The following is a 24,995-nucleotide window of genomic DNA, read 5'->3' as shown; positions in this document are numbered from 1 at the left end:
AGCACAGCCAGTTGCATAATCCTTCTATTTGCTCAGATCTACATTTTGTCCTGAAGCTCCCTGCCCTGGGAGGTGATTGAGGAAGGCACCCAGCAAGGACTGGGCAGGGCAGGGAGTCAGCAGGCGAGCAAGGGGCGTGCTGGGTCTTCAGCCTTTTTTCCACCGCTGCCGTCCAGGAGGATGGAGGCCCTCAATGAGTCTGCCCAGTTCAACTTCTCCCTGCCGCACAACTTCGGCAAGCGGCCCACCGACTGGGCGCTGAGCGTCATCCTGGTGATCATGCTGTTAACCATCATGCTCTCACTGGGCTGCACCATGGAGTTCAGCAAGATCAAGGTGCACTTCTGGAAGCCTAAGGGGCTGGCCATCGCCCTGGTGGCGCAGTACGGCGTCATGCCCCTCACTGCCTTTGCACTGGGCAAGGTCTTCCAGCTGAACAACGTCGAGGCACTGGCCATCCTGATCTGTGGCTGCTCGCCGGGGGGGAACCTCTCCAACGTCTTCACTCTGGCCGTGAAAGGGGACATGAACCTCAGGTAGGACGGGGGGTGAAGACGGAGCAATCTGGGGACGGCGGCTGCATGGGAGATCACAATCAAGGCGAAGAGGGGGGCCAAAGCCAGAGGCGTGAGTGAGTGGGGGCTGGGTGGGTGCTAGGGCATGGGGTGGTAGGCATTGATTGTCAAGAGCTCACACTGGGCTGGGGACAGGACCTGGGGTACATCTTGGTTTAAGCACCAAGCCAAAGGGGCCCAGCTGGTCCAGGGGCACCCTGGAGAGCCCCCTTACTCCCAGAGTTGCCTCGAATGGGGCACAAGGATTGTCTTGAAGGAGTACCGTACTGACTTAAAGCAAAGGGACCTCTGGAGAACTTTTACCTGTCTGCCAGGCAGGGCAAGTTGTCTGCTTTGAGGCCAGAGATATGAAAGGGAGTGCAGATTAGTTTCAAAGATCTCCAGGGAGATCAAGGTGGCTCGGAACCAAAGAGCACCTCCAATTCCTGCAGAGTAGGAAGGAACTTCCAAAGATTCCCCCCAGCTGTCTGGGCTGTCTTCTCCGAACTTCCCCCATCCGCCCGTCAGACGCAGGAACACTTCGATGCAAAGACACAGCCAGGTAGATCCTAGAGTTTCCCAGGACCAGGTCGGGGTCCCAAGTCCTGATGGGCCTCGCCTTGGCCAAAGTGGTAGGAGGGAAAGAGCAGCAACCCCACCCAGCTCATCACAGCAAAAATCAGCGAGGGCTCCCTCCTGCAGGGGCTGGTTGAACACCCGTCCTTCCAAACAGGTGGGACTCTGGTCTGGAATGTCTCCCAGGGTGAGGCCATGTCAGGCCTGCTCCAGCTGCAACAGCAGCCCCTGCTGGCTAAAGAAAACTCACCAGCATAAAAGCTCTTGCTTTTATCTAAGCCTCCGTCTCAAGCCGCTCTCTTCTGGTTCGATCCACTATTCCATGCCAGGCAGGGCAGTAAATTCAGACAGTCCATCTGCTTGTGCCTGTCAGTACCCTGTCCCTGGCTGAACTTCACTAAGGAAACTAGCCAGGTACGGAAGCCTCCTCCTGGGGATGCCAAGCGATGCTGGGGTTGATTATTAGATGAAAAAATGATAGTGATCATTGGGGGTTCCCTGGACCTGCCATCTGAGAAGCTCTGGACTCTCTACCCATATGATTTGACCCTTACTGAGGTGGTCGATGGAGAGAGAGCTTGGCGTGTACAGTCTCCCATGGGAACATATCCAATGTTCGACCACCTCACAGTGAGGAAATTCTTCCTTCTATCTAATCCAAGTCCTTCCTGCTGCAAAACAAGCTCCTGGTCTTGATCTAGCCTGTGGACAAGGCCCATTGCAGCCTCTGTGTCCTGGAGAGAGAAACTTGTACTATACCTTAATTCTGACGTAGAAGGGTTGCAGGTCAGGAAAGGGGTACTCAGGGCTTCGTGGCTCTGTAGAAGCAGCAGAGCTGGGTGGCAAAGCGTAAATTATCATGGGGGAGCCTCTAAGTGTGAGTGACCAGATGTCCCAGCCTTTTGAGCCAGTGGTTGCCAATGAGGTCTCTTCTGAAACATCTGCATTTCTGAGGCTCTAGGCCTCCACCGGCAGAGCCCCCAGTGACTCATGCTCTCCTGCTAGGCCTCCTGGTCTGGGCACCTGGAAACTGTCACTTCCACCTAGACCCTCAAGAGACAATGCTCTGCCAGGACGGCCACCTTCTACCATAAAGCCCCTACCCGCAGACAAACTTCCCACGCACGTTAAACCAGGCTTCCGACCCCACCGGAGGAGCGAGAATCTCATCCTCCACCATCACGTGCTGCCAGACCTCGAATTCCAAATTGAGTTATTCATCTGGGACAACTTGTTACATGTATTATAATAATGATAATGGTGCTGATAATAAAAGTCAGCCAGGCACTGGGCCAAGCACTTTACATGGGATCCTCATACAGCTTCCCATGAGGAGGTGTTGTAAAGAGCCCCATTCTAGAGATGAGGAAACTGAGACTTAGAGAGGTTAATACATTTGTCCAAGGTCTGAAGGCTCCAAAGCCTGTGCTTTTACTCATATATCTTCAGGGTCGGGTGTGTACATAAATGAACTGAGTGGCTGGAGGGTGACCGCCAGCCTTGGAGACACGGGCCGCCCTCCACGGGGCAGATGCCATGCATCTCTGCCATGGGTGTTGTGGGAACGGGGACTCAGTGCCTGCACAGCTCCCTGCTTTTCAGGAGAAGATGGAGTCCCCCTTTTTATGTGAAATCTCCAAATTTTTAATTATTGGTAACTCGTTCCAAATTTTTACAACACTGTGCAAGCCAAACAGTACATGACAGAGGCCCAGATGTTACACAGAAGCTATGGGTTTGAGATCTGTGTACACCACCACACGATTTCCCATCTAGAGCAGAAAGGAATGTTAGGACACCTATTCCACTTTACACGTGAGGAAGCGGAAGTCCAGAGACTTTCCAGAGGCTTCCCCGAGAATCTGTGGGCAAGTTGTGTCTGGAGCCATTCCTGGGCTCTCTCTTCCCAGTCATTCTGCCTCACAGCTGGAGTGAGACTGGGGGAGCCGCCGTCACAGGGCGTCGGGCACATTCACGGAGGCTGGGCCGCCAGGTGGGCCTCTCAAGGCAGCCAGGCCCAGCAGCTCCTTCCTCAAGGATGCTGCTAGACATACTCCAAAAAAGGCAGGTGACCCACAAGAGAAAGAGAAAGTGCCCTCATCGGGGACAGAGGAGACAGTGCCAGAGGGAACTGGGCCCCTTTGATGAACACCTCTACCACCCCTCAAGTTCACCTGCTCCCCCTCTCCCCTCCAGCCAGCTCACAGCTGAGACCAGAGCCAATGGCTGAGGGGACAACCCAAGGATTCCCACAGCTCTCCCCACCATGACAGAGGAAGACTAAGCAGGAGGAGACAGAAGCTACCCGGGTTCCCAGAAGTTTCCCACTTCACCACAGAGACTCTAATGGGTCCCCTCACAACTCTCTCAGCTTCCGCCTCCAGTGCCTCTATTGACAGGAGTTCAAAAACTGTTCCTCAAGCAGGGTGTACCGATGCCCCAAAGCAGGCTGTATGCAGTGTTCCGAGAACTTAAGTAGGAAGGGTAAAGAAAAAACCAAATGTGCTCCTTTCTCCCTGGTCCCTGGACCCCTGAGAAGCATCCAGGTCCACAGTGTTACTATGGAACAGATTCCAGTCTCAGAGCTAGAGTCAGGAATTTGCCTCCCATCCCTGTCCTTCAGGGTAACAGGATCATGACAGTCACAGATACCAGAAAGTTAGGACCAGCGCCCAGCACTCGCACCTGCGGAGGAGGTTCGGGGGTCTGGGAGCATGGCTCCCACACACCTCAGTGCATGAGGCTCACCAAGTCTCAGAGCAAATTCCAAAGCTCCCGACATGCCAAGCCAAAGTAAGCATGACTCCTCTGTTCAAGGACATCAGAACAAGCACACAAGTTTTGTGTGGCTTTTCTCCTAAGAAGAAATCAATAGCTAGCACTGTAGCCTTCTGTGTGCCCTTCCCAGTCTCATTCCCCTCTACCCACCCCGAAGGGAGCACCTCCCAGGATTTGACTTTCAGCACTTCCACAGACCCTTTTATACTATTACTATATATGTATATATCCATCAACAAGATACACTGTTGCATTTACATGGTTTTAAATTTTATATAAATGGTATCCTACTGCCCATATCATTTGACAGCTTGTTTTTTTGAGATAATAGGTATATAAATAAAAGAGCTACTTCATGCATTTGAACTGCATTATAGTTTGCTTGCATTTATCCATTCTCCTGTTGTCAGACATTTACATGGATTTCCTGTTTTGTGGCATGAGCAAGTCCTATGCATGCTCCCCCTGTGCTCACATGTGAGAGCACATATAATGACCGCAGGAGTGCTGGGTCTTGAGGTTCACACATCTTCAACTAACAAGTCTCCAAAGTAGTTATTCCACTTCACACTTCCCAGGGCAGTGTATGAAGATCCCTGTTTTTCCATGTCTTCATCTGTATTCGGAATTGTCAGACTTCTAAATTTTGTCATCTGGTGAGAGTGAAATGAGTCACGGTGGTTTTAAATTTAATTACATGGGAGGTCTAGCAACTTTTCAAATACTGTTGGCCATTTGGGTGTCCTCTTCTGAAAGTAATGCCCTTTGCCTATTTTTCTATAGGACTGTGGTGTTTTCTTCTCATTAATTTACAGTTATTTGTTGTTTTTACATGTTGCAGCAGTCTACTCACAGTTTTGGGGTTATCCTTACGTTTTGATAATGATGTCTTATAAAACAGAATGTTTAACTTAACCAACTATACGAATATTTTTCCTTGACAGTTTATGTTTCAGGGGGTTCTTTAAGTAATCCTTTACTGCCTTGAAGGTCATAAAGATATTCACCTATGTTTGAAAAGTTTTACAGTTTTGCTTTTCACATGGAGATCTTTGATCAACTTAGAATTTATTATTATGTATGCTGTGATCTAATTTTATCTTTTCCATATGAATAGAGAAAATTCCCAGGACCACTGAGTGAATTTTTCTCCGTCAACTTTTAATTCCATCTCTCTCGTTGACCAAATTCGCAAATAAGCATGAGTTTGTGTCTGGGATCTCTCTTCTGTTCTATTGTTCTATGTCTCTATCCTTGAGCCAACATCACACTTTCTTAATTACAGCCTTTTAATAAATCTTGATATCTGAAAGTTGCCCTACCTTGTTGTTCTTGAAAATTACATTAGCTATTCTTGGTCCTTTACTCTTTCACTTGAATTTTGGGATTAAGTCTCACGTCTACAAAAACTATTTCTGGAATTTCGGTTAAATTTGCATTAAATTTATGGATAAATTTAGAGGCTATCTTTATAACACTGAATCTTCCCATCCATGAAAATGGTACAGATTTTCTTTTATTAATCATTATTTTATACCTATGAAGTTTTATACCTTCTTTCATAAAGATCTTGCATATCTCTTTTAGATTTATTTCTAAATATTTTATAGTTTTTATGAATATTATAAATGGTATCTTTTTAAAAAATTCATTTGCTAATTATTTTTGTAGTATATCAGAACTCGATTGTTTTTTATTGCTAGTGCAATCAAAATTTCACGGATTCTCTTATTTACTAGTTATAATGGAAATTCACTTGGATTTCCTCTGTGGACAGTCCTATCATTGGCATATAATGCAAGTTTAGTTTCTTCCTTTCCCATCCATATGTTTTTTCTATTTCTTGTTTTGCTGTGCTAGAAAAGACCTATATAGTATAATAGACAATAGGTGATGTGATGGGAACAGGTGTCCTTGCTTTATTCCTCTAATTTTTCACCATTAGGTTTACTATTTCCTGTAGATTTTTGACAGATAACCCTTTTCAGGTTAAGGAATTTCCATTCTGTTGCTAGTGTGCTAATTTTTATCATGCATGAACATTGAATTTTGTTGAATGGCACTTTTCTGCATCTATGATACCATTTTTTCTTTAATCTGATAATACAGTGATATATATCAGTAGATTGTCTAATGTTAAACCATTTTTATATTGCTGGGATAAACCCATTTTGTCCATTGTATTATTTTGTAAAGGCATGGCTAGATTCATTTGGTAACATTTTATTTATGACTTTTGCTTCTGTGTTCATAAATGAGACTGGACCCTAATTTTCCTTTCTCATAATGTGATTTTCTACCTTTGGTTCTAAAATTTTATTATTCATATATAATAATTTGGGACATGTTTCCACTTTTTTTGCTCTCTATATAATACTGAGGCTATCTGTACTTTGAATGTTTAGTAGAACTCTACTGTAAAACCATATGTACATTGTGTGGGGTTTGGATGACAGGTTTCAAACTACTGATTAAATGTCTTTAGTGATTCTAAGTTGATTCAGGTTTTCAGCTTCATTTTGAGTTAGTTTTTGTAGATTATATTTCCCAGGAAATTGTCCATTCAATCTGAATAGAAAAATGAAAGTAGAAGACTGTCCTTGATTTCTTCTATGACTCTCTAAAATCTTTATGGTATCTGAAATTATGTTTCCTTTTGCATTCATAATAACATCAATTTGTGCCCTCTTTCCTTTCTCTTGGTTAGTCTCGCCAGCGGTGTCTATTTTATTAGACTTTGCAAAGAACTTGCTCTTGGTCTAATTGATTCTCTCAGTTAATTTATATAATTTTTAAAGTTTACTCTCTCATCTTTGATATTTTCTTTCTCCTGCTTTCATTAGGTTTACTTTGTTTTTCTTTTCAATTCTTGAGTGAAATGCTTAGCTCATTAATTTTTAATCTTTCTTCTTTTCCTATATAAACATTTCAGGCTATAAATTTTCCTCTAAGAATTAATTTAGCTGCTCCCTAGATTTTTAAAATTATTTTTTGAGATATAATTTATATACCATAAAATTCACCTTTTTAAAGTATATGTCAGTAGTTTATAGTATATTCACAAGGTTGTACAACTACCACAAGTATCTAATTCCAGAACATTTTAATCATCCCTAAATGAAACCCTATACCCATTAGCAGTCAGTCACTCCCATTCCTCTCTCACTCCAGACCTTGGGAACCACTAATCTACTTTCTGTCTCTATAGATTTCAGGTAAATGGAATCATATAATATCTAGCCTTTTATGTTTCTGATTCTTTCACTTACCATAATGTTTTCAAGGTTCATCTTTGTGATAGTATATAGCAGTACTTCATTGCTTTTTATGGCTGAAGAATATTCAATTACATGAATACACCATATTTTGCTTATCCGTTGATATTTTGTTTTCCATTTTTTAGCTATTATAGATAATGCTGCTATGAACGTTTGTATACAAGTATTTGTGTAAACACATGCTGTCAATTCTTGTGGGTATATACCTAGCAGTAGAGTCACTGGGACATATGATAACTCTATATTTAACTTTTTTTAGAGCTGTCAAACTTTTCCAGAGCAGCTGTACCATTTTACATGCTGATTATGATTTCATATTCAACCCATGAGAGAATTAGAAGTTCTATTTTTCCAATAGTCCTTTTATTATTGACGTCTCAGTTTCACCTCTTCTTTTTTCATAGGCCTAAAGTCTCAATTCTGGTCCCTCCCTTGGGCATTAAAACCTAAGCCCCAGATTACCAAGACTAACACCCCACCACCTACCCCATCACACACTGTAGCTTCAGCATGAGTTCACCCACTAAATATTTGGCATTCTTTGTTTCTAGTCCCTGGAAACCTCCCTGTTTCTTACAAGCTCAAGTATGTGCTTAGGTGTCTTAGGTGTTCGTAGAGGGAGGGTTTTCCCATTATTCAGTCCACAATATCCCTTGAGGGCCTCTCCTCACCTCTGGCAGCTTCTTATTCCTTGTGATACGTCTACCTATTGTGTTCTTGATGGCTATACTCCGGACCCTTTGGACTAGGATGTAGTTGATATTCATTTAAGCCATATTTGACCTCTATGGAAACAATGAAGAAGTGCATATAGTGAATAGGGCTATAGGGAGGAGGGACACACATTTAGTGTGGTTTTCCTGGGGTCTTGTCAAGCCCTCATCCACAACCTTCCCACTAGAATGGAAGCCAGATCATATATTGTAAGGTGAATGTCTACAAATCCAAGAATGTTCCCTAGCAGCTTCTTCTCTCAGTTGGTCTTTCTGGAGGGTCTCTTCCTACACAGGGTCCTGGGATTAACATGTATGAGATTCCAAATGGAGATGGTAATAGGACAGTTAGGATACAGATTACAGCTGGGAGGATATACTATTATTCAGGATCTGAGACTCACACTCAATTTATCTTAAATAATGTTAAGGATAAACCAGAAAGTAAAGAACATGAGAATATCGGTGTTGGGGACTAGAATATTATTCAAGATAAAAAACAGGTCTGATGACCAGATTATCTTGTCACTTACTCAACAATGTGTAACTATTGCTGCCTTCTCTACTGCTCCACCATTGTGGTCCTTCCATTATTCTGTTTTTACTGCTTTGCTGCTATTTTTTACAGTCCTCCTAATCCTGGCCTCTGTTTACTGCTTTTTCTTTGCATGTTTTTTGATTTTTGCCTGACCATGCCTCCCATGCCTCTCCAAAACCAAGTGCTCTATCACTGTGTACACATTCAAACTCCCCAAGTGAGAAAATGCTCTTGATGTACTTAATCCTTGTTATCTTAGTTAGACAGAATCACTATGTCCAGCCATCCCCTAGGCTCTAAGGCAGGCACTTAGCAACTTAGTAGGTCAGGTGTTATTCTACGTTCCAATGGGCTATAGCCAGAGTGATGGGATCACACAGCTTTCTTCAAAATGGGCTGTGCTATGTCAAGTATAGAGAGCAAAAAGAGTTCTACTACAGAGGAGATCAGAATGGCTCCTTCCACAGTGAAGCACACAGGGACTGAAGCAGTTGGACAGACCTCGGTTCAAATCCTGCCTCAGCCTTCCTATCTGTGTGATCCTGGGCAAGTCACAACTCTTCAAGTCCCCAGCTTCCTCATTAGCAAAAAGGAGATAGTAATGCTTACCTCCTAAGCTACTGGGAAAAAGAAATAAAGCAATGTATGTAAGGTTCTTAGCACAATGCCTGGCACATAGCAGGCACTCCACAAAATAGTCTGTACAGGCATACCTTGGAGATACTGCAGGTTCAATTCCAGACCACTGCAATAAAGCAGAATATCACAATAAAGTGAGTCACATGGATTTTTTGGTTTCCCAGGGCATATAAAAGTTATGTTTAAACTATACGGTGGTCTACTGAGTGTGCAACAGCATTGTGTCTAAAAAAATTTACATACCTTAATTTAAAAATACTTTATTGCTAAAAAATTCTAACCATCATCTGAGCCTTCAGCAAGTTGTAGTTTTTGCTGGTAGAGGGTTTTGCCTCCATGCTGACAGCTGCTGACTGATCAGGGTCGTGGATGCTGAAGGCTGGGGTGGCCGTGACCATTTCTTAAAATAAGACAAGACTGAATCTTCCTTTCACGAATGATTTTGCAGTTTGATAGCATTTTACCCAGGGTAGGACTTCTTTCAAAATTGAAGTCAATCCTTTCAAACCCTGCCACCGCTTTATCAACTAAGTTTATGTAATATTCTAAATGCTTTGTTGTCATTTCAACAATCTTCACAGCATCTTCTCCAGGAGTAGATTCCTTCTCAAGAAACAACTTTCTTTGCTCATCCGTAAGAAGCACTCCTCATTCATTCAAGTTTTATCAGGAGATGGCAGCAATTCAGTGCCATCTTCAGGCGCCACTTCTAGCTCTCTCGCTATTTTCACCCCATCTGCAGTTACTTCCTCCACTGAACTGCTCAAAGTCATCCCTGAGGGTTGAAATCAACTTCTTTTAAACTCCTGTTAATGTTGATATTTTGACCTCTTTCCACGAATCACAAATGTTCTTAATGGCATCTAGAATAGTGAATCCTTTCCAGAAGGTTTTCAACTAACTTTGCAGAGATCCATCAGAGGAATCACTATCTATGGCAGCTATAGCCTTACAAAATGTATTTCTTAAATGGTAAGACTTGAAAGCCAAAATTACTCCTTGATCCATGGGCTGCAGAATGGATTTTGTATTAGCAGGCATGAAACAACATGAATCTCTTTGTACGTCTTGAGTGACCAGGTGCATTGTCAATAAGCAGTAACATTTTGAAAGGAATCTTTTTTCTGAGCGGTTGGTCTCAACAGTGAACTTGAAGTATTCAGTAAACCAAGTTGTAAACAGATGTGCTGTCATCCAGGATTTGTTGCTCCATTTATAGAGCACAGAGTAGATTTAGCATAATCCTTAAGGGCCCTAAGATTTTGGGAATAAGCATTGGCTTCAACTTAAAGTCACCAGTTGCATTAGCCCCTAACAAGAGAATCAGCCTGTCCTTTGAAGCTTTGAAGCCAGGCATCGACTTCTCCTCTCTAGCTATGGAAGTCCTAGATGGCATCTTCTTCCAGTAGAACACTGTTTCCTCTACATTGAAAATCTGTTGTTTAGTGGAGCCACCTTCATTGATGATCTTAGCTAGATCTTCTGGATAACTTGCAGCTTCTACATCAGCACTTGCTGCTTCACCTTGCACTTTCATGTTGTGGAGATGATGTCTTTCCTTAAACCTCATGAACCAACCTCTGCTAGCTTCAAACTTTTCTTCTGCAGGTTCCTCACCTCTCTCAGCCTTCCTAGAACTGAAGAGAGTTCGAGCCTTGCTCTGGATTAGTCTTTGGCTTAAGTGTATGTTGTGGCTGGTTTGATCTTCTCTCCAGACCACTCAAACTTTCTCCGTATCAGCACTAAGGCTTTTTTGCTTTCTTATCATTCGAGTGTTCACTGGGGTAGCACTTTTAATTTCCTTCAAGAACTTTTCCTTTGCATTTACAACTTGGCTAAATGTTTGGGGAAAGAGGCCTAGCTTTCAGTCTATCTGGGCTTTCTACAGGCCTTCCTCACTAAGTGTAATCATTTCTAGCTTTTGATTTAAAAACATGAGAGACATGTGACTCTTCCTTTCACTTGAACACTTAGACACCATTGTAGGGTTAGTTAGTAACTGGTCTAATTTCAATATTGTTGTGTCTCAGGGAATAAGGAGGCCCCAGGAGAGAGAGAGAGAAGGGGGAACAGCCAGTCGGTGGAGTAGTCAGAACACACACAACATTTATATCCTTTGAGTTCACCGTCTTACATGGGCGTGATTCGCAGTGCCCCAAAACAATTACAATAGTAACATCAAAAATCACCATAACAAATATAACGAAAAAGCTTGAAATACTGCGAGACTTACTAAAATGTGACAGAGACATGAAGCGAGCAAATGCTGTTGGAAAAATAGCACCGATAGACTTGCTTGATGCAGGGTTGCCACAAACCCTTACTTTGTAAAAAAAAAAAAACAACAAACAAACACAGCTGCAAAACGCAATAAAATGAGGTTATGCCTGTATTAACGGGTTCTCTCTCTCTGCACTCTTCCTGTGTCTCCCACCCAGCATCGTGATGACCACCTGCTCCACCTTCTTTGCCCTGGGCATGATGCCCCTCCTCCTGTACATTTACTCCAGGGGCATCTATGATGGGACCCTGAAGGACAAGGTGCCCTATGGCGGCATCATCATATCACTGATCCTGATTCTCATTCCTTGCACCATAGGCATCATCCTCAAATCCAAACGGCCACAATACGTACATTATGTCACCAAGGTAAGAACCTGGGGGCCTGGGCAGGGAGCGAGAACACCACCATCATCGCAGTGAATGGCTTGAGGCAAGTCATTTGGGCTTTTTCCATGTCAGTTTCCTTCCCTGTTTAAAAAAAACAAAAAAAGTCTGCTATTGGTACAACCTACTTCATGGGATTGTAATGTACATGAGAATATTTTTGAAGAGTTAGGAGAAAAACAGTAAAACACCACACACAACTGTAAGGTATAATCATTTTTTTAATAATAAAATTAAACTTTTATCATGTACCTAGTAGCTGCTAAGTTTTATGCTACACTCTCTGAGGAGTCACTGTCCTCGAAGTTTGTTTGCAGAAAGTCAATAATAGATGAGAAACAAGATCCAACACAATGTACAATCAGGTATTGGCAGAATGTAAGGAGGTGAGGTTAGTGAGGGCCAGGTGGTCAAGGAAGGCTTCCTTAGAGGATGGAAGGAGGGGGCGGGGCTTCAGCCAGACCATGAAGAAAGGGTTGGATTTGGGTAAGCCTAGGGAGATGCCTGAATAGAGGAGTTCCAAGGGAGATCACGGGTAAACATGGCTGACTGGATGAGAAGCCAGAGGGGAGGAGGCCAGGGGGAGAGGTGGTAGGCACACTTGTAGCACTTTAGGAGTGGGATAGGAGGAAAGTGGAGTGAGTTGGCCCCAGCAGGTGGAGGGGTGTGCTGTGAGGGCATCACGCCACTGCCCTGCCTTTGGAAAAATCAGACTTGTAGAGTGAGTGGTTCCTCTACCAACTCTTGTGACCTTGGAGCTCAGTTCCCATCAGTCTCTCCTCTGGCTCACTGCTCAGCCCGGGATCCCAGGCTCCATCCTGGTCCTCAGGAAAAACTCGCCTCCTGAAGGCCTGTTTTGGTCCCTGCCCCTGGATCTATGCCTTTGGGCTGGGCTACAGGGCATACTACTTGGAGGCCCAAGGCTTCCAGCAGCTTTGGGCCTGGAACAAAGAGGTTTGGTCAGGTTTCCAGGGTCTTTTGATTTTCACACTACCATTGTCAAGGGAAGTTTTTGCCCTTGTCCCGGTGTAGTCCTAATGCCATGGCCACAGTCCCCCTCCCCACCTGTTGAAGATGTGAAGTCCTTCCTCCTCCTGCCAAATGGCTCATCACCCCACTCTACTCTGGACGGCATCTTCCGTTCTCTCCACCCTTACTTCTCAGAAATCTCCTTTTACTGATCATGTCCTCTACCCCCATAGCCTCCTCCCCACCTTGCTCTCATTTCTAGAACGTTTCCATATCAGTTCTTCACAGTCAACATTGATACTGGTTCCCATCTCTCCTTTTTTTTTTTTTTTACTAAGTAGAGTCACTGGACTCTACTTCTCGCTCCAGCCAACACCTCTCTTTCCTCCCCTTCCTAGCCATGCTCCTGGGAGTCACCCGTTGCCCCCACCCACCTTCCACTCTCACCACACTGGCCCCCAGGACTGTTCTCTAGTGACCAGGCCTCAACAGTCTCTACTCCTTGGCCTCCCATCCACTCAGCATCTTGATGACCCCCTGCTCTACTTTCTTCACCAAATCCAATGGACATGTCTCAACTCTTCTTTTAGCAGCTTTTGGTATGGCTGACCACTGCCTCCTTCTCAAAAATCTTCTTCCTCAGCTTCAGTGACAGGGCACCTGCTTTCCTACCACGTCTCTGGCACTTCTTTTCAGACTCCCTTGTGAGTTCCTCTGGTAAAAGTTACTTCTCTGCATTCAGCCCAAGCTTTCTGCTTTTCTTGCTTTTCTTCCCTAAGCCCAGGACCTCCCCACCATGACATCTGGTCCATCTCAACAGCCACCTGCAAGCTGATGACTATCAGAACAGTATCTTCAGCTCTCAGCTCTCTCCTGACTCCTGAATCCATTAACTGCCAAATCTTTCTACCTGAATATGCCTCAGGCATTTAAAATTCAGTATGTCTTAAATTTAAACCACCTCCTTAAGCCTGCTCTTCCCCTCCTCGCCCTGTGTGATTATCTCAGTGAATGGCATTCAACGTGCCCCACCGCCTGAGCCGGAAACCAGACAGTCATTCTCCACGTCCTCTCCCTCCCCACTCACACACATCAGTGATCGTCAATTCTGCCTTCTTTTGCTTGAACCCATGTCTCTCCATCCCTGTGTCTACTGTCTTCATTCAGGCACTCTCCTCTCTCACTAGACAACTCAGCCTTCTAACCTGGCTCCCTGACCCAGTTTTAACCTGAGTCTGGAAAGAAACTATCATGTCACTCCACTGCTTAAAGGCCTTAACTGGTTCCTTAAACTCCCCCAGGAGTCATGTGGCTCCTCAGCACTTTCTTGATTTGGTCTCAACCAACCTCTCCAGTGTCAGCTCTCTTCTTTGCACATGCCCCACTGGACTCACTCCCACTCACCCTTCAAGTCTCAACACAATTAGCACCTCCTCTAGGAAGTTTTCCTTAACCCACAAGCCTGGGCAGGATGCTTGTCCTACTTGCTCCCATTATCACCCAACACCATTGCAGCATGTATCATACTGTATTATAAATACCCACTCCATTTTTATTCCCCACCCACCTGCAAAAAGCAACATCCTAAGGCTGTGTCTCAACACTGACTTCTCAACACTCACAGCTAATACCTGAGAATAAACAAAGGAATAAAGGGCAAGTCCTGTCTCTCCCACACATTAGCAGAAAAACAAACAAAAAAACCAGAAACATGTGTCTATCATTTCACTTACTCAAGATAGTTTGTGGGATATAGGAATAAAGAAAAAAAAAAAATCACAGAACATAAAAATGTGAAGTGACTCCTGATATCACTTAAAGCAGCTCTGCCCCCCTCCACTTCATAGGTGAAACCAAAGACTAGAACCCCAAGTGCAACTGATGTAAGAACATGTCTCCTTACCTCAGAATAAAGTGTTCTTCTGAGAAAGACAAATACAAATATGTGGTACATATATACAATGGAATACTACTCAGCCATAAAAAAGAACGAAATAATGACATTTGCACAACATGGATGGACCTAGAGATTATCCTACTAAGTGAAGTAAGTCAGGAAGAGAAAGACAAATACCATATGATATCACTTATATGTGATATCTAAAATATGACATAAATGAACTTATCTATGAAACAGACTCACAGATGTAAAGAAAAGACTTGTGGTTGCTGGGGGCAGGGGGTAGGGAAGGGATGGAGTGGAAGTTTGGGGTTAGCAGATGCAAACTATTATATATAGAATGGATGGACAACAAGGTCCTACTGTATAGCACAGGGAACTATATTCATTATACTGTGATAAACCATAATGGAAAAGAATATGAAATATATACATGTATAACTGAGTCACTTTGCTGTATGGCAGAAATTAACACAACATTGTAAATCAACTACACTTCAATTAAAAAAAAAAAGTGTTCTTCTGAGGATGCAAAAAGAATCTCAGATCTTAAAGTGAGAAAGGCCTTCAAGATGAAGTTCAGTCTCCTGCCTTATTCTCATTTTACAGATAGAATTACTGAAGCCCAGGGAATGTCTCCTGTTCCTCTTGTGTTACACATCCGTGACTCAATTCCACAGCAAAAAATGGAGTCAAAATGACCCCAGAGAACATTAAAAGGGCTGAGATATACTTGGGCTGGAAAGACAGAGGCCAGTAACAAAGAATCACATAAAATGCAGGTGTATCTTGGGACACTTTGCTGCTGGCCAAACCTCCAAGGTTAGACAAGCAGAAGGGCAACAGCTCCATTTATCAATTACTCCCAAACGGGAATCACTCCTGTGAGGATGCAGAGAAAAACAAGTGGTCAAGATGCAAATGCTGAAGTTTCCTTGTGTTATGTTTCTTTGAGGACTATGCTCATCCTTAATCTTCCTGTTTCATAATATAGTGAGTTACAAGCTAGAAAATGAGCAATTGTCCCAGCCTCTTTGCACACCTAACACTCCTAGAGACTTTCAAATCAAAATTATCCAACTTCTGGTAACTGGCTCTGGCAGAAGGTTAGGGTTATGTGCTCAAACTCTGCTCAACCATTTGCATTCCCTAGAAGGAGGTCACATTTAGACACGCCAAGATACAATTTCAGGGATGCCCCATTTGGAAAGGCAATTCAAGTAATACTTTAACTTACCCATGCAAGGGTTTATTCACGCCTACGTGGTTAGAAAGTTGGTGAACCTGAGCATGACATGGTCTAAGAGCCACTCTTACCATAAGCCATCCACCACTCTTCAATAAGGATCCCGCCCTGACACTGACTCAACCGCTCTACCTATGCTTTTCCCATACCTGCTGCTACTGATGAACTGACCTGACTCTCCTATGTTTCACAGCTTCTGCCAACTCGTGGCTTCTGCTGCTCCCAGGCCTCCGTGTCAAAATTTTAACACTTGCCTCTGCTCTTGCTTCCCTCTCTGTAACTCTGCAAACTCCCTAAACAAGAGGAAGGATCTCACTAGTTAGGTCATTCACCAACCTGCCTAGGTCACCGATGAGAGAAGAGTTGGGCCAGGTTATCTCCTGGATCACTGGCAAGCTGAGTCGGCTACCCATGAAAGGACACTCATCACAGCTTCAATCAGCGATGACAGGGCAGTGCAGGTGGTAGAAAACATCGTGACCTATGAAGAAGCACCCACCTATGGCCTCTTTTCTCAGCAGGAGGTCATGGACGTGAGATGGCCACAAAGAGCAGGACTGAGAGTGACAAAAAACTTTGGGATGTTAAATTCCTCTCCTTTCCCTATGAGTAGTAATAGGAGCTACAATTTAGTCAGTGGTTCTAATATGCCAGGTCCTGTGCTGTCAACCTCACTCAAGAGAGGTTGCATGACTCACCAGTTTACACGTCTTGAGGACGGCTTTCACACCTGGGTCACAGCATTGTCTGTGCTCACAACCACTCCAAAGGCCCCAAGACTGGGAGAACTAAAGTGAGGGGATGAGAGTGATACCCACACAGAGAAAGAGGGCTTCTGGATTCATTCACAATCCCTGCAGCCCAGTACACCCTATGTTATCCACTACACTCTTTTGATAGGGGCAAAAACTGGACATTAGGTAGACGACAAACCCAAAAGGAAGAAATTAACTCAAAATGCAAGGGCAAACCAAGCAGCTCATCAGTCTTTCAGTGAAACCTGAAGCATGTTGTTACTGGTGAGATTCCTTCCTTTCCTGGGACAGGACCACCATCAGTACAGGTGATGTTTCATATGATCATTATCAGTTGCAACATGGCTTAAAAACACAGAAATGCAGAACTGTACAGCTGAAATTAGAGCAATATAAGTAAATGTTAAAATGTCACTAGGACAACATTGTAATGTAATTAATGCCACTGAATTATACACTCAAAAATGGTTAAAATGGCAACTTTTGTGTTATATGTATTTTACTGCAATTTTTTAAAATGGTACTAGGAAATATAAAACGCCACATGTGCGAATGAGCTGGAAACGGAACCAAAACATGTAACCATTACAAAACAACACGGTAAGTTCAAGAAAAGTTTGCTATATATCCTTTTACTCAGAAGATGAGAGGGACAGAGGCTTAGGTGTATGCATATATTTCATCAGTTTAGTGTGTCATCCTCTAAAATGCACAGACATGTAAGCACACTTTGAAAGCTTGCATCCTTGTTACGTGCTGAAAAATCTTAACATTCTAATTTCATAAATCTGCCTATTGAAAATTTTAAATGGTATGTCAGATGTTAACTATAAATAATATATTTTAAAACAAATAAAAACATACCACTGTTCCCGATGACAGTTGCTTTCACAGCACTTACCTGAGGCAGGGTGGACTTGCACTTTTTTTTTTTTTAATTGGAGTATAATTGCTTTGCAATGTTGTGTTAGTTTCTCCTGTACAATGAAGTGAGTCAGCTATATATGTATACCTATAACCCCTCCCTCTTGGACCTCCCTCCCACCCCCGCCATCCCACCCATCTAGGTCATCACAGAGCACCGAGCTGAGCTTCCTGTGCTTTATAGCATGTTCCTGCTAGCTATCTATCTTATGCATGGTAGTGTATATATGTCAATCCTAATCTCCCAATTCGTCCCACCCTCCCCTTCACGCCATGTCCACGTCCGTTCTCCAGTCTACGTCTCTATTCCTGCCCTGCGAATAGGTTCATCTGTACCATTTTTCTAGATTCCATATATGTGCGTTAATATACAGTATTTTTCTCTTTCCGGCTTACTTTACTCTGTATGACAGACTCTAGGTCCATCTACCTCGCTACAAATGACCCAATTTCACTCCTTTTTATGGCTGAGTAGTATTCCATTATATGTATGTACCACATGTTCTTTATCCATTCATCTGTCGTTGGACATTTAGGTTGTTTCCATGTCCTGGCTATTGTAAATAGTGCTGCAATGAACATTGGGGTACATGTGTCCTTTTGAATTATGGTTTTCTCAGGGTATATGCCCAGTAGTGAGATTGCTGGGTCGTATGGTAGTTCTATTTTTCGTTTTTTAAGGAACCTCCATACTGTTCTCCACAGCAGCTGTATCAATTCACATTCCCACCAACAGGGACCCGAACTGTTTCTGATGAAGCCATTATTGCCTGAGCCATTTTCAAACTCCTTTTGGGAACTTTCTTATCATCCAATCTGCAGGTCACGCAAGAAAATAGGCTCATCCCTTTACAGTTATACATCATTTAGGATCTAAAACCACATTACCTGACTTCATTACCTGCTTTAACCAGCTTTGCTTCAAATGACTTTTGGCAATTTCCAGAAGTTAAATTCATCATAAAATGGATGGATGAAGTCCCTACCCGTAATGGAGGTATTCAAGACAAGTATGACAGGTTCCAAGAATAACTTCTCCTGAGCTCCAAAATATCCACAGCCATGGCAGTATTGTAGGGATATGTAGACGGGCTTCAGAGACTTTGAAAGAGAACTTTCATTTACAATATCCACTTTGCCAGAGGACTGAATACTCTCATCCTTCAGAGCCATAGCACTTCACTGAAAACGTGCCATACAGAGATGTCAATCAGAAGCTGTGCTTGGCTGAGTCTTCAGTAACATGTGTTAATCAGATCTATGACCTCCAGGAAGCTTCCTAGCTACGGATAAGAAATCCAAAAAGATGAAAGATAAAGGTCTTTCACATTCCCTCCCACTTCAAATACATTTATTAAAATGTTTTCCACCTCCAATATCCACCAGTGTTTCCCCAGCCCTCTCCGCTCTTCCATATCCCCAGTATCCTTCTAATTGCATTTTCTCCTTGTCCTTATTCACAGGGAGGGATGATCCTCCTGCTTTTGTGCAGTGTGGCTGTCGTAGTGCTCTCTGTCCTCAATGTGGGCAAGAGCATTTTGTTTGTCATGACACCACACTTGTTGGCCACCTCCTCCCTGATGCCTTTCATCGGCTTCCTGCTAGGCTACATTCTCTCTGCTCTGTTCTGCCTTAACAGACGGTAGGTATTATTTTAGGTCCCACTGTCCCACGGGTCTCATGCTCATCCTTGTCTCTCAGAAAAAGGTAAGATCCATGATCTCGGGAAGGCATTTTTCAAGCAATATATTCAAATGTATCAACTGAACAAGGAACTCTGGACTGAGGAATACTGGGGAGGGAAGGTACTAAATGAATAACACAGACCCAGAAACAAAACACAGAGACCAAAGGCATCGAATCATCCAAAGGGCAGCAGTTCATGGCAAAGTGCTCCCTCCAGAGCCTAGATTCCACCTCCTGCCCAACTCCCTGGTGGCAAATGGCGGTGGAGTAGCTCCATGTCTTCATGACAAGCGCTGACAATCCCTTTCCCACTTCTCCTCCCTTTCTGTCCAGGTTTTAGTCTTGACACAACACCTTGGGGTGGCAACTCTGCTAAGTGGCACTCAGAGCTGAAGTAGTTGCGGACCTCTGCTATAGCCTAATCTAATTCACAAACACACCTGCTACTTTAGGGGAACAGTCAGCTTGAGTGCCCAGTGTGGACACATCAGGCACCCTAGGCACCCTGTCTATACATAGTGGTACCCCATTTCAAGATTTCCTATTTTCAGCCACATGGCAGACAGATGTTTACGCAGGAGTCTAAACAGCAGCACTCCAGCCTCGCACCACAACACCCCGAACAGCTGTTTTTAAAATACAATTTTAAAATAATTATCCATTTCAAAAACCAGGCTAATTTAATAAAGAACAAATTATTGTAGGATGCAACACACAGCGATAAACTAGTCAAAAAGGCTGCCAATGACCACTCATGAATTTTCACGAAGACAATGATACAGGTCATAATAAATGGCCACAGCATCAAGTGCCATCACAGTAGTCTCCTTCATAGTAAATGTGCTGAGACAGTGCTGGCGATTTTTTTTAGCAAAGAACTATTTTAATATACTAATTGCACTTCAGTGAATAAAATGTTGTATTAAATGTTAACAAACATTCCATTCTTTAATCCATAAAATGGAAAGCAAAACCGAGAATGTGCTCCAAAGACAGATAATGGAACCAAGCTTTTAATCATTGTGTTTTGGAGTTAAAGATGTCCAAGCCATAAAGTGGACCACAGGGCAAGGTTCCCAGACATTTAGACAATCTTCTACTTTACATTTAAATTCTAACTGTCCTATATGTAAGCCCAACATATGCCAATGAATGATACTGGCTCCCATCTTCCTTTTAGCCCTCCAGCCAGACATTTCTCCAAAATTCACTTTGATAATCCCACAAGTGACAAATTGTAGATTTCCAAGCTACTCAAAAATTCCTTCATAAAAACTCCCCCACAGGAACCTAACAGTCACCATCTCCCACAAGGCTGGATTGGTGATTTAAGAGATGGGCCAACTCGACTGTTCTCAAAACTGTGCACTCCACACATGTGGCTCATTTGCATCTTCCTGTGTTGGACTGTCAGTTTCTCTTAGAGTATTTGGGAGAAAGGAGATGAGCGAGTGAAGTTGCACCCTCACATCCCTTCTCTGAGGGCACACGGGGTTGTTTTTTTAACCTACACAGGTGCAGACGCACCGTCAGCATGGAGACTGGATGCCAAAATATTCAACTCTGCTCCACCATCCTCAACGTGACCTTCCCCCCTGAAGTCATTGGACCACTTTTCTTCTTTCCTCTCCTTTATATGATTTTCCAGCTTGGAGAAGGGCTTCTCCTCATTGCCATCTTTCGGTGCTATGAGAAAATCAAGCCTTCCAAGCGTAAGTACTGAACTGTTCCCCTTTGAGCTCTGCTCCCATTTCGGACATGATTCTGCCAGCAACCGTCTCCAGCAAGGACCTTTTGGATGGGGCTGTGACCCATAAAGTCATTAGGAACCAGGCAGCACCAATAAGCAGGAAGGGATTTCAAAGAACCATGACTAACTATAATAACTGCACTTCATTTTTGCTGGGAGAATCAGCTGTGGAGTTTGCCTCATAGAACAGAGGCGATTTTGGCTGCTTTAACTGGGGAGACCACGTAGGACTCAGGGTATAGAAATAGGACAGAACTGTCTTGGACATTACATAGTTGTGAGATGTTGTGTGAAAAGCCCTATTCACAAGAAGTCACTAAGTTTCCATGTTAAGAGGAGGTTCTCAAGCCATGGAACCAGGTCAGAGCCCCAGCACCACTGGCACTCCTATATGAGAAAACGTGAAAGCAATGCAGCCCAATAATCCTGAATCGAAAAGTGAGGATTCCAACTCTGGTTACACAGTAAACAAAACTTAGGTATAAGCTTATTAATAACTACTATCAAAATAATCTAGATTTAATATGATTTAATGTAATTACCACTGGATTAAATAACTTCCTAGCCAATAGCACCTCCTTTCTAAGATGCTCAGAGTATTTCATTCTCTTCAAGATATAATCAAACCTCAAGAAAGCCCACTGAGTCCCTTCCTCAAAGTGAACATCAAAACCCCCCGGTTTTTCTTCAAACCAGAAAACTCAAATCTCAGTTGGTAACATATTTCAGTATTTTATAACTCTAAACATTATTAGTATATTCATCTCAACCACTCAAATCCTTCAATTGACTCATTTCCCACAAACTTGAGGATGCCTTGGAGACCTCTTCTAGACCCTGGAGACTGATTTACACCCTATGAGAAAGATACAACTTACCCTGGTAGAATTTATCATCTTATAGTAGCAAATGAAGACTTACAATTAACTTAAAAGATGTAGAATTGGTTATCAAGCAGCCAAAAAGAAACCAATAAGTAAGTAACCTTACTTCAGAACCATTTTTACTAAGCTTTGGTTCAAAACTACAGTGGAGCTGTGGAAAACAATCTAATCTGATACTTCTCTTGAGAGCAACTCAAGATATTTGTTACCCATTGAACACTCCACCCTCTTTAACAAAAAAAGCAGATTCCCAGGTTTGCAGTTTTAGTCCAAGAAAGGCCTGAAATGCCCTCAAGAGGCCATATTCTGAGTCTCTGGCTCTCAAAACCAATGTACCTAGCAAGACCCCTGTGGCAAAACGAAGTGCAAATAACTCACATCTTTGGAGCTCTTGTACTGTCTGGGCCCAAGCAGCAGTGCTCAAGTTAAAGAATCTGTCACAAGTTTTTGCGCTTTTGACCCTTGTACCCTTCTAGAGAGATGGGAGAACAGGAAAGGGGGACCATAATTGTAGCTCCTCACCACCGCCATGCAGGCAGAAAAAGGGGTAGACCCGACACCACAATGATAGGGGTATGGAAACACCCCTTGGAAGACTTCCCACTTAATGCATTTTCCTCCCTGCCCCCACTGGCTCCCAGAATGCAACAGTCAACCTTTGCTTACATAAACTCAACTCCCCATCTGTACTGTGTGTACTAAGAAGTTAGAGATGGAGTGATGAAGAGTCAGTGCTCTTTATTAGATCTTTTGTTACTAGTATTACCATTAGGGATGTTGAGGGGAAAGCAAATCTTTCCTCAGTTTAAGTCACGGGAGAAGAGGTGGTAAAGAGATGGGGGGAGAAAACAAAAACACAGGACACCTGGGAGTAAGTTGGTATTCTTTTATCTCCCAGATAGAACAAGCTTTTTAACTACTCTTTTGTTCTTCCTAACCTATGACCCTTTTCAACTTTACAGATAAAACAGAAATGATCTACAAAGCTGACACAACTGAAGAAACCATTCCAACAGCTCTGGGAAATGGCACCCACAAAGGGGAGGCGTGCCCCCCTTACACAGCCTAGCCTTCCCCAGTGACCTGGATTCTGGTCAGAAGGCAATTCAGAAAGCCAACGTGGCAAAATATACACAGAGCAGAAAGATGAAAACACCATCAGGGGGGTCTGAGTCTTTCTCTAGCATTTCCAGCAAAAACTACCAGAATCATCAAGCCTTGCGTGGAGGACAAACTGGCAGTCTACCCCAAAAAGCCTCACCTATTCCCAGCTTAGAACTTGATACTTGTCTAAAAAATAAAAGACTTATTCAATGACAGCCCTGCGAAGGCAGGAACCAAAAGTGCCTTTTGCCCTTGCATCTCTAGAACAGTGCCTGATAGGCATAAAAAAGCAATTTCTGAACTAGTCAATAAATGGGTTTTTACCCTAAAATCAAATACCCAAATTCTGTTCCAAGTTTTGTGACCCAAAAGGGAAATACATGCTCAGAGTACTGTAGGATTAATAGACTTCAGAAGTCCTTTCTAACCTTAAATATTCAGATCCCATTCCTTCCCTTTTGACGTCACTGGAATTAAAGCTCCTGAGAACATGACACCAAGTATGCAAAAGCAGACAAAATAAAGTGCAAAAACAGTTGGGTAAGACAAACTCAAAACCTCAGCTATAATGAAATGAAAGAACATTTTAAGAACACAATTCCAGAAGAGAAGGAAAACTTTAAAAAAGAAAAGCCAGAAAACAAGTACAAATACCAACAGAATAGTTTCACTAATCTAATCATCTATCCCATCACTTCATTAGGTATCAGTAGTTTTCACATTATGCTCCCTCCAAATTCAGAGTACTGTACGCTATTGCTGAAATTAGTGGTTGCTAAGTCAAAGTAAAGTAACTAAAATCCTTAAGTTTCAAATTTTCCCCAATGAAATTCAGACGTTTTCCATCTGGCTCATAGGCATAAAAAACTAGGTGACAGGGCTTCCCTGGTGGCGCAGTGGTTAAGAATCCACCTGCCAATGCAGGGTACACGGGTTCAAGCCCTGGTCTAGGAAGACCCACATGCCGCGGAGCAACTAAGCCCGTGCGCCACAACTACGGAGCCTGCGCTCTAGAGCCCGCGAGCCACAACTACCGAAGCCCGCGTACCTAGAGCCCGTGCTCCGCGACAAAAGCCACCGCAATGAGAAGCCCGTGCACTGCAATGAAGAGTAGCCCCTGCTGGCCGCAACTAAAGAAAGCCCACGCACAGCAACGAAGACCCAACACAGCCATAAATAATCTAAAAAAAAAACCTAGGTGAAAGATTAATAAGAACACTTGCAAACAGCTGACCATGCCTAGAGTTTCTTGTAATTTTCATACCACTTAATGTGATTAGGTACAATTGAAACCAAGACAAGTAAATTTTAGGGCATCAGTCTGGCAAATGTCCAGAACTACCAGTACTCCCAGCACCAGAACACCAATAACTTGGGTCACTAACGACCTCTTAAAAATGCAAATTTGTTTTAAAAAAGAAATTGTGAGAAGATCTACCACCTATCAGTCTTACATATTTTACCCACATTTACATATCTGTTCAAACTGTTTTCTCTCATATCTAGCTGACATCATCTACTAGTAGACTGGGTGAGGCAAAACAAATGTTAAGTTCAGCTTTTTGAGGAAGGTATAGCTGAACCTGAGATATATTACACTCAAACTTTCCTTAGAGGACTAAGTTGACTAAGCCAACCTCCACGATGCTGAAAATTCGAGTATAATTTAGTCAGCCCTCTGTATCTAAAATTCGTCAACTGATTCAACCAACCATGGATCGTGTAATACGGCAACGCGTACTTATTGAAAAAAGTCTGTATATAAGTGGACCCATGAAGATCAAACCTGTGTTGTTCAAGGGCCAACTGCATATAAAAAACAAGTTACAAGGACTTCCCTGGCGGTCCAGCACTTAAGACTCCGTGATTCCACTGCAGGGGGCACAGGTTCGATCCCTGGTCTGGGAACTAAGATCCCACACTCCCCGCAGCACAGCCCAAAACAAAACAAGTTACATTACGCCCTGCAAAACCTGGTCCTAAAACTTTGCTTAGGATTATATACCCACACTCATTACTTCTCCTGTCCTGTAT

General features: G+C 43.2%; 1 protein-coding gene across 1 annotated transcript; it reads left to right on the top strand.

The window, feature by feature from the left end:
- Positions 1–67: 67 nt before the first annotated feature.
- Positions 68–23,845, top strand: SLC10A1 (solute carrier family 10 member 1). The gene is made up of 5 exons (XM_036844921.1): positions 68–536; positions 11,515–11,725; positions 19,001–19,179; positions 20,739–20,935; positions 22,820–23,845. The coding sequence occupies exons 1-5, from the start codon at positions 181–183 to the stop codon at positions 22,924–22,926; spliced, it is 1,050 nt and encodes a 349-aa protein (XP_036700816.1). The 5' UTR covers positions 68–180; the 3' UTR covers positions 22,927–23,845.
- Positions 23,846–24,995: the final 1,150 nt, after the last annotated feature.

This window comes from Balaenoptera musculus, chromosome 2 (assembly GCF_009873245.2).
Source record: "Balaenoptera musculus isolate JJ_BM4_2016_0621 chromosome 2, mBalMus1.pri.v3, whole genome shotgun sequence".
In the NCBI taxonomy this organism is placed as follows: Eukaryota; Metazoa; Chordata; class Mammalia; order Artiodactyla; family Balaenopteridae; genus Balaenoptera; species Balaenoptera musculus.
Note: the sequence above shows the minus strand (reverse complement) of the source record. Positions and strands in the feature narration are given on the sequence as shown.

Coding starts and splice junctions, on each gene's coding strand:
- SLC10A1 (XM_036844921.1), top strand. CDS start 181: ATGGAGGCCCTCAATGAGTCTGCCCAGTTCAACTTCTCCCTGCCGCAC. Junction 537..11,514: donor AAAGGGGACATGAACCTCAG/GTAGGACGGGGG, acceptor TCTCCCACCCAG/CATCGTGATGACCACCTGCT. Junction 19,180..20,738: donor CTGTTCTGCCTTAACAGACG/GTAGGTATTATT, acceptor TAACCTACACAG/GTGCAGACGCACCGTCAGCA.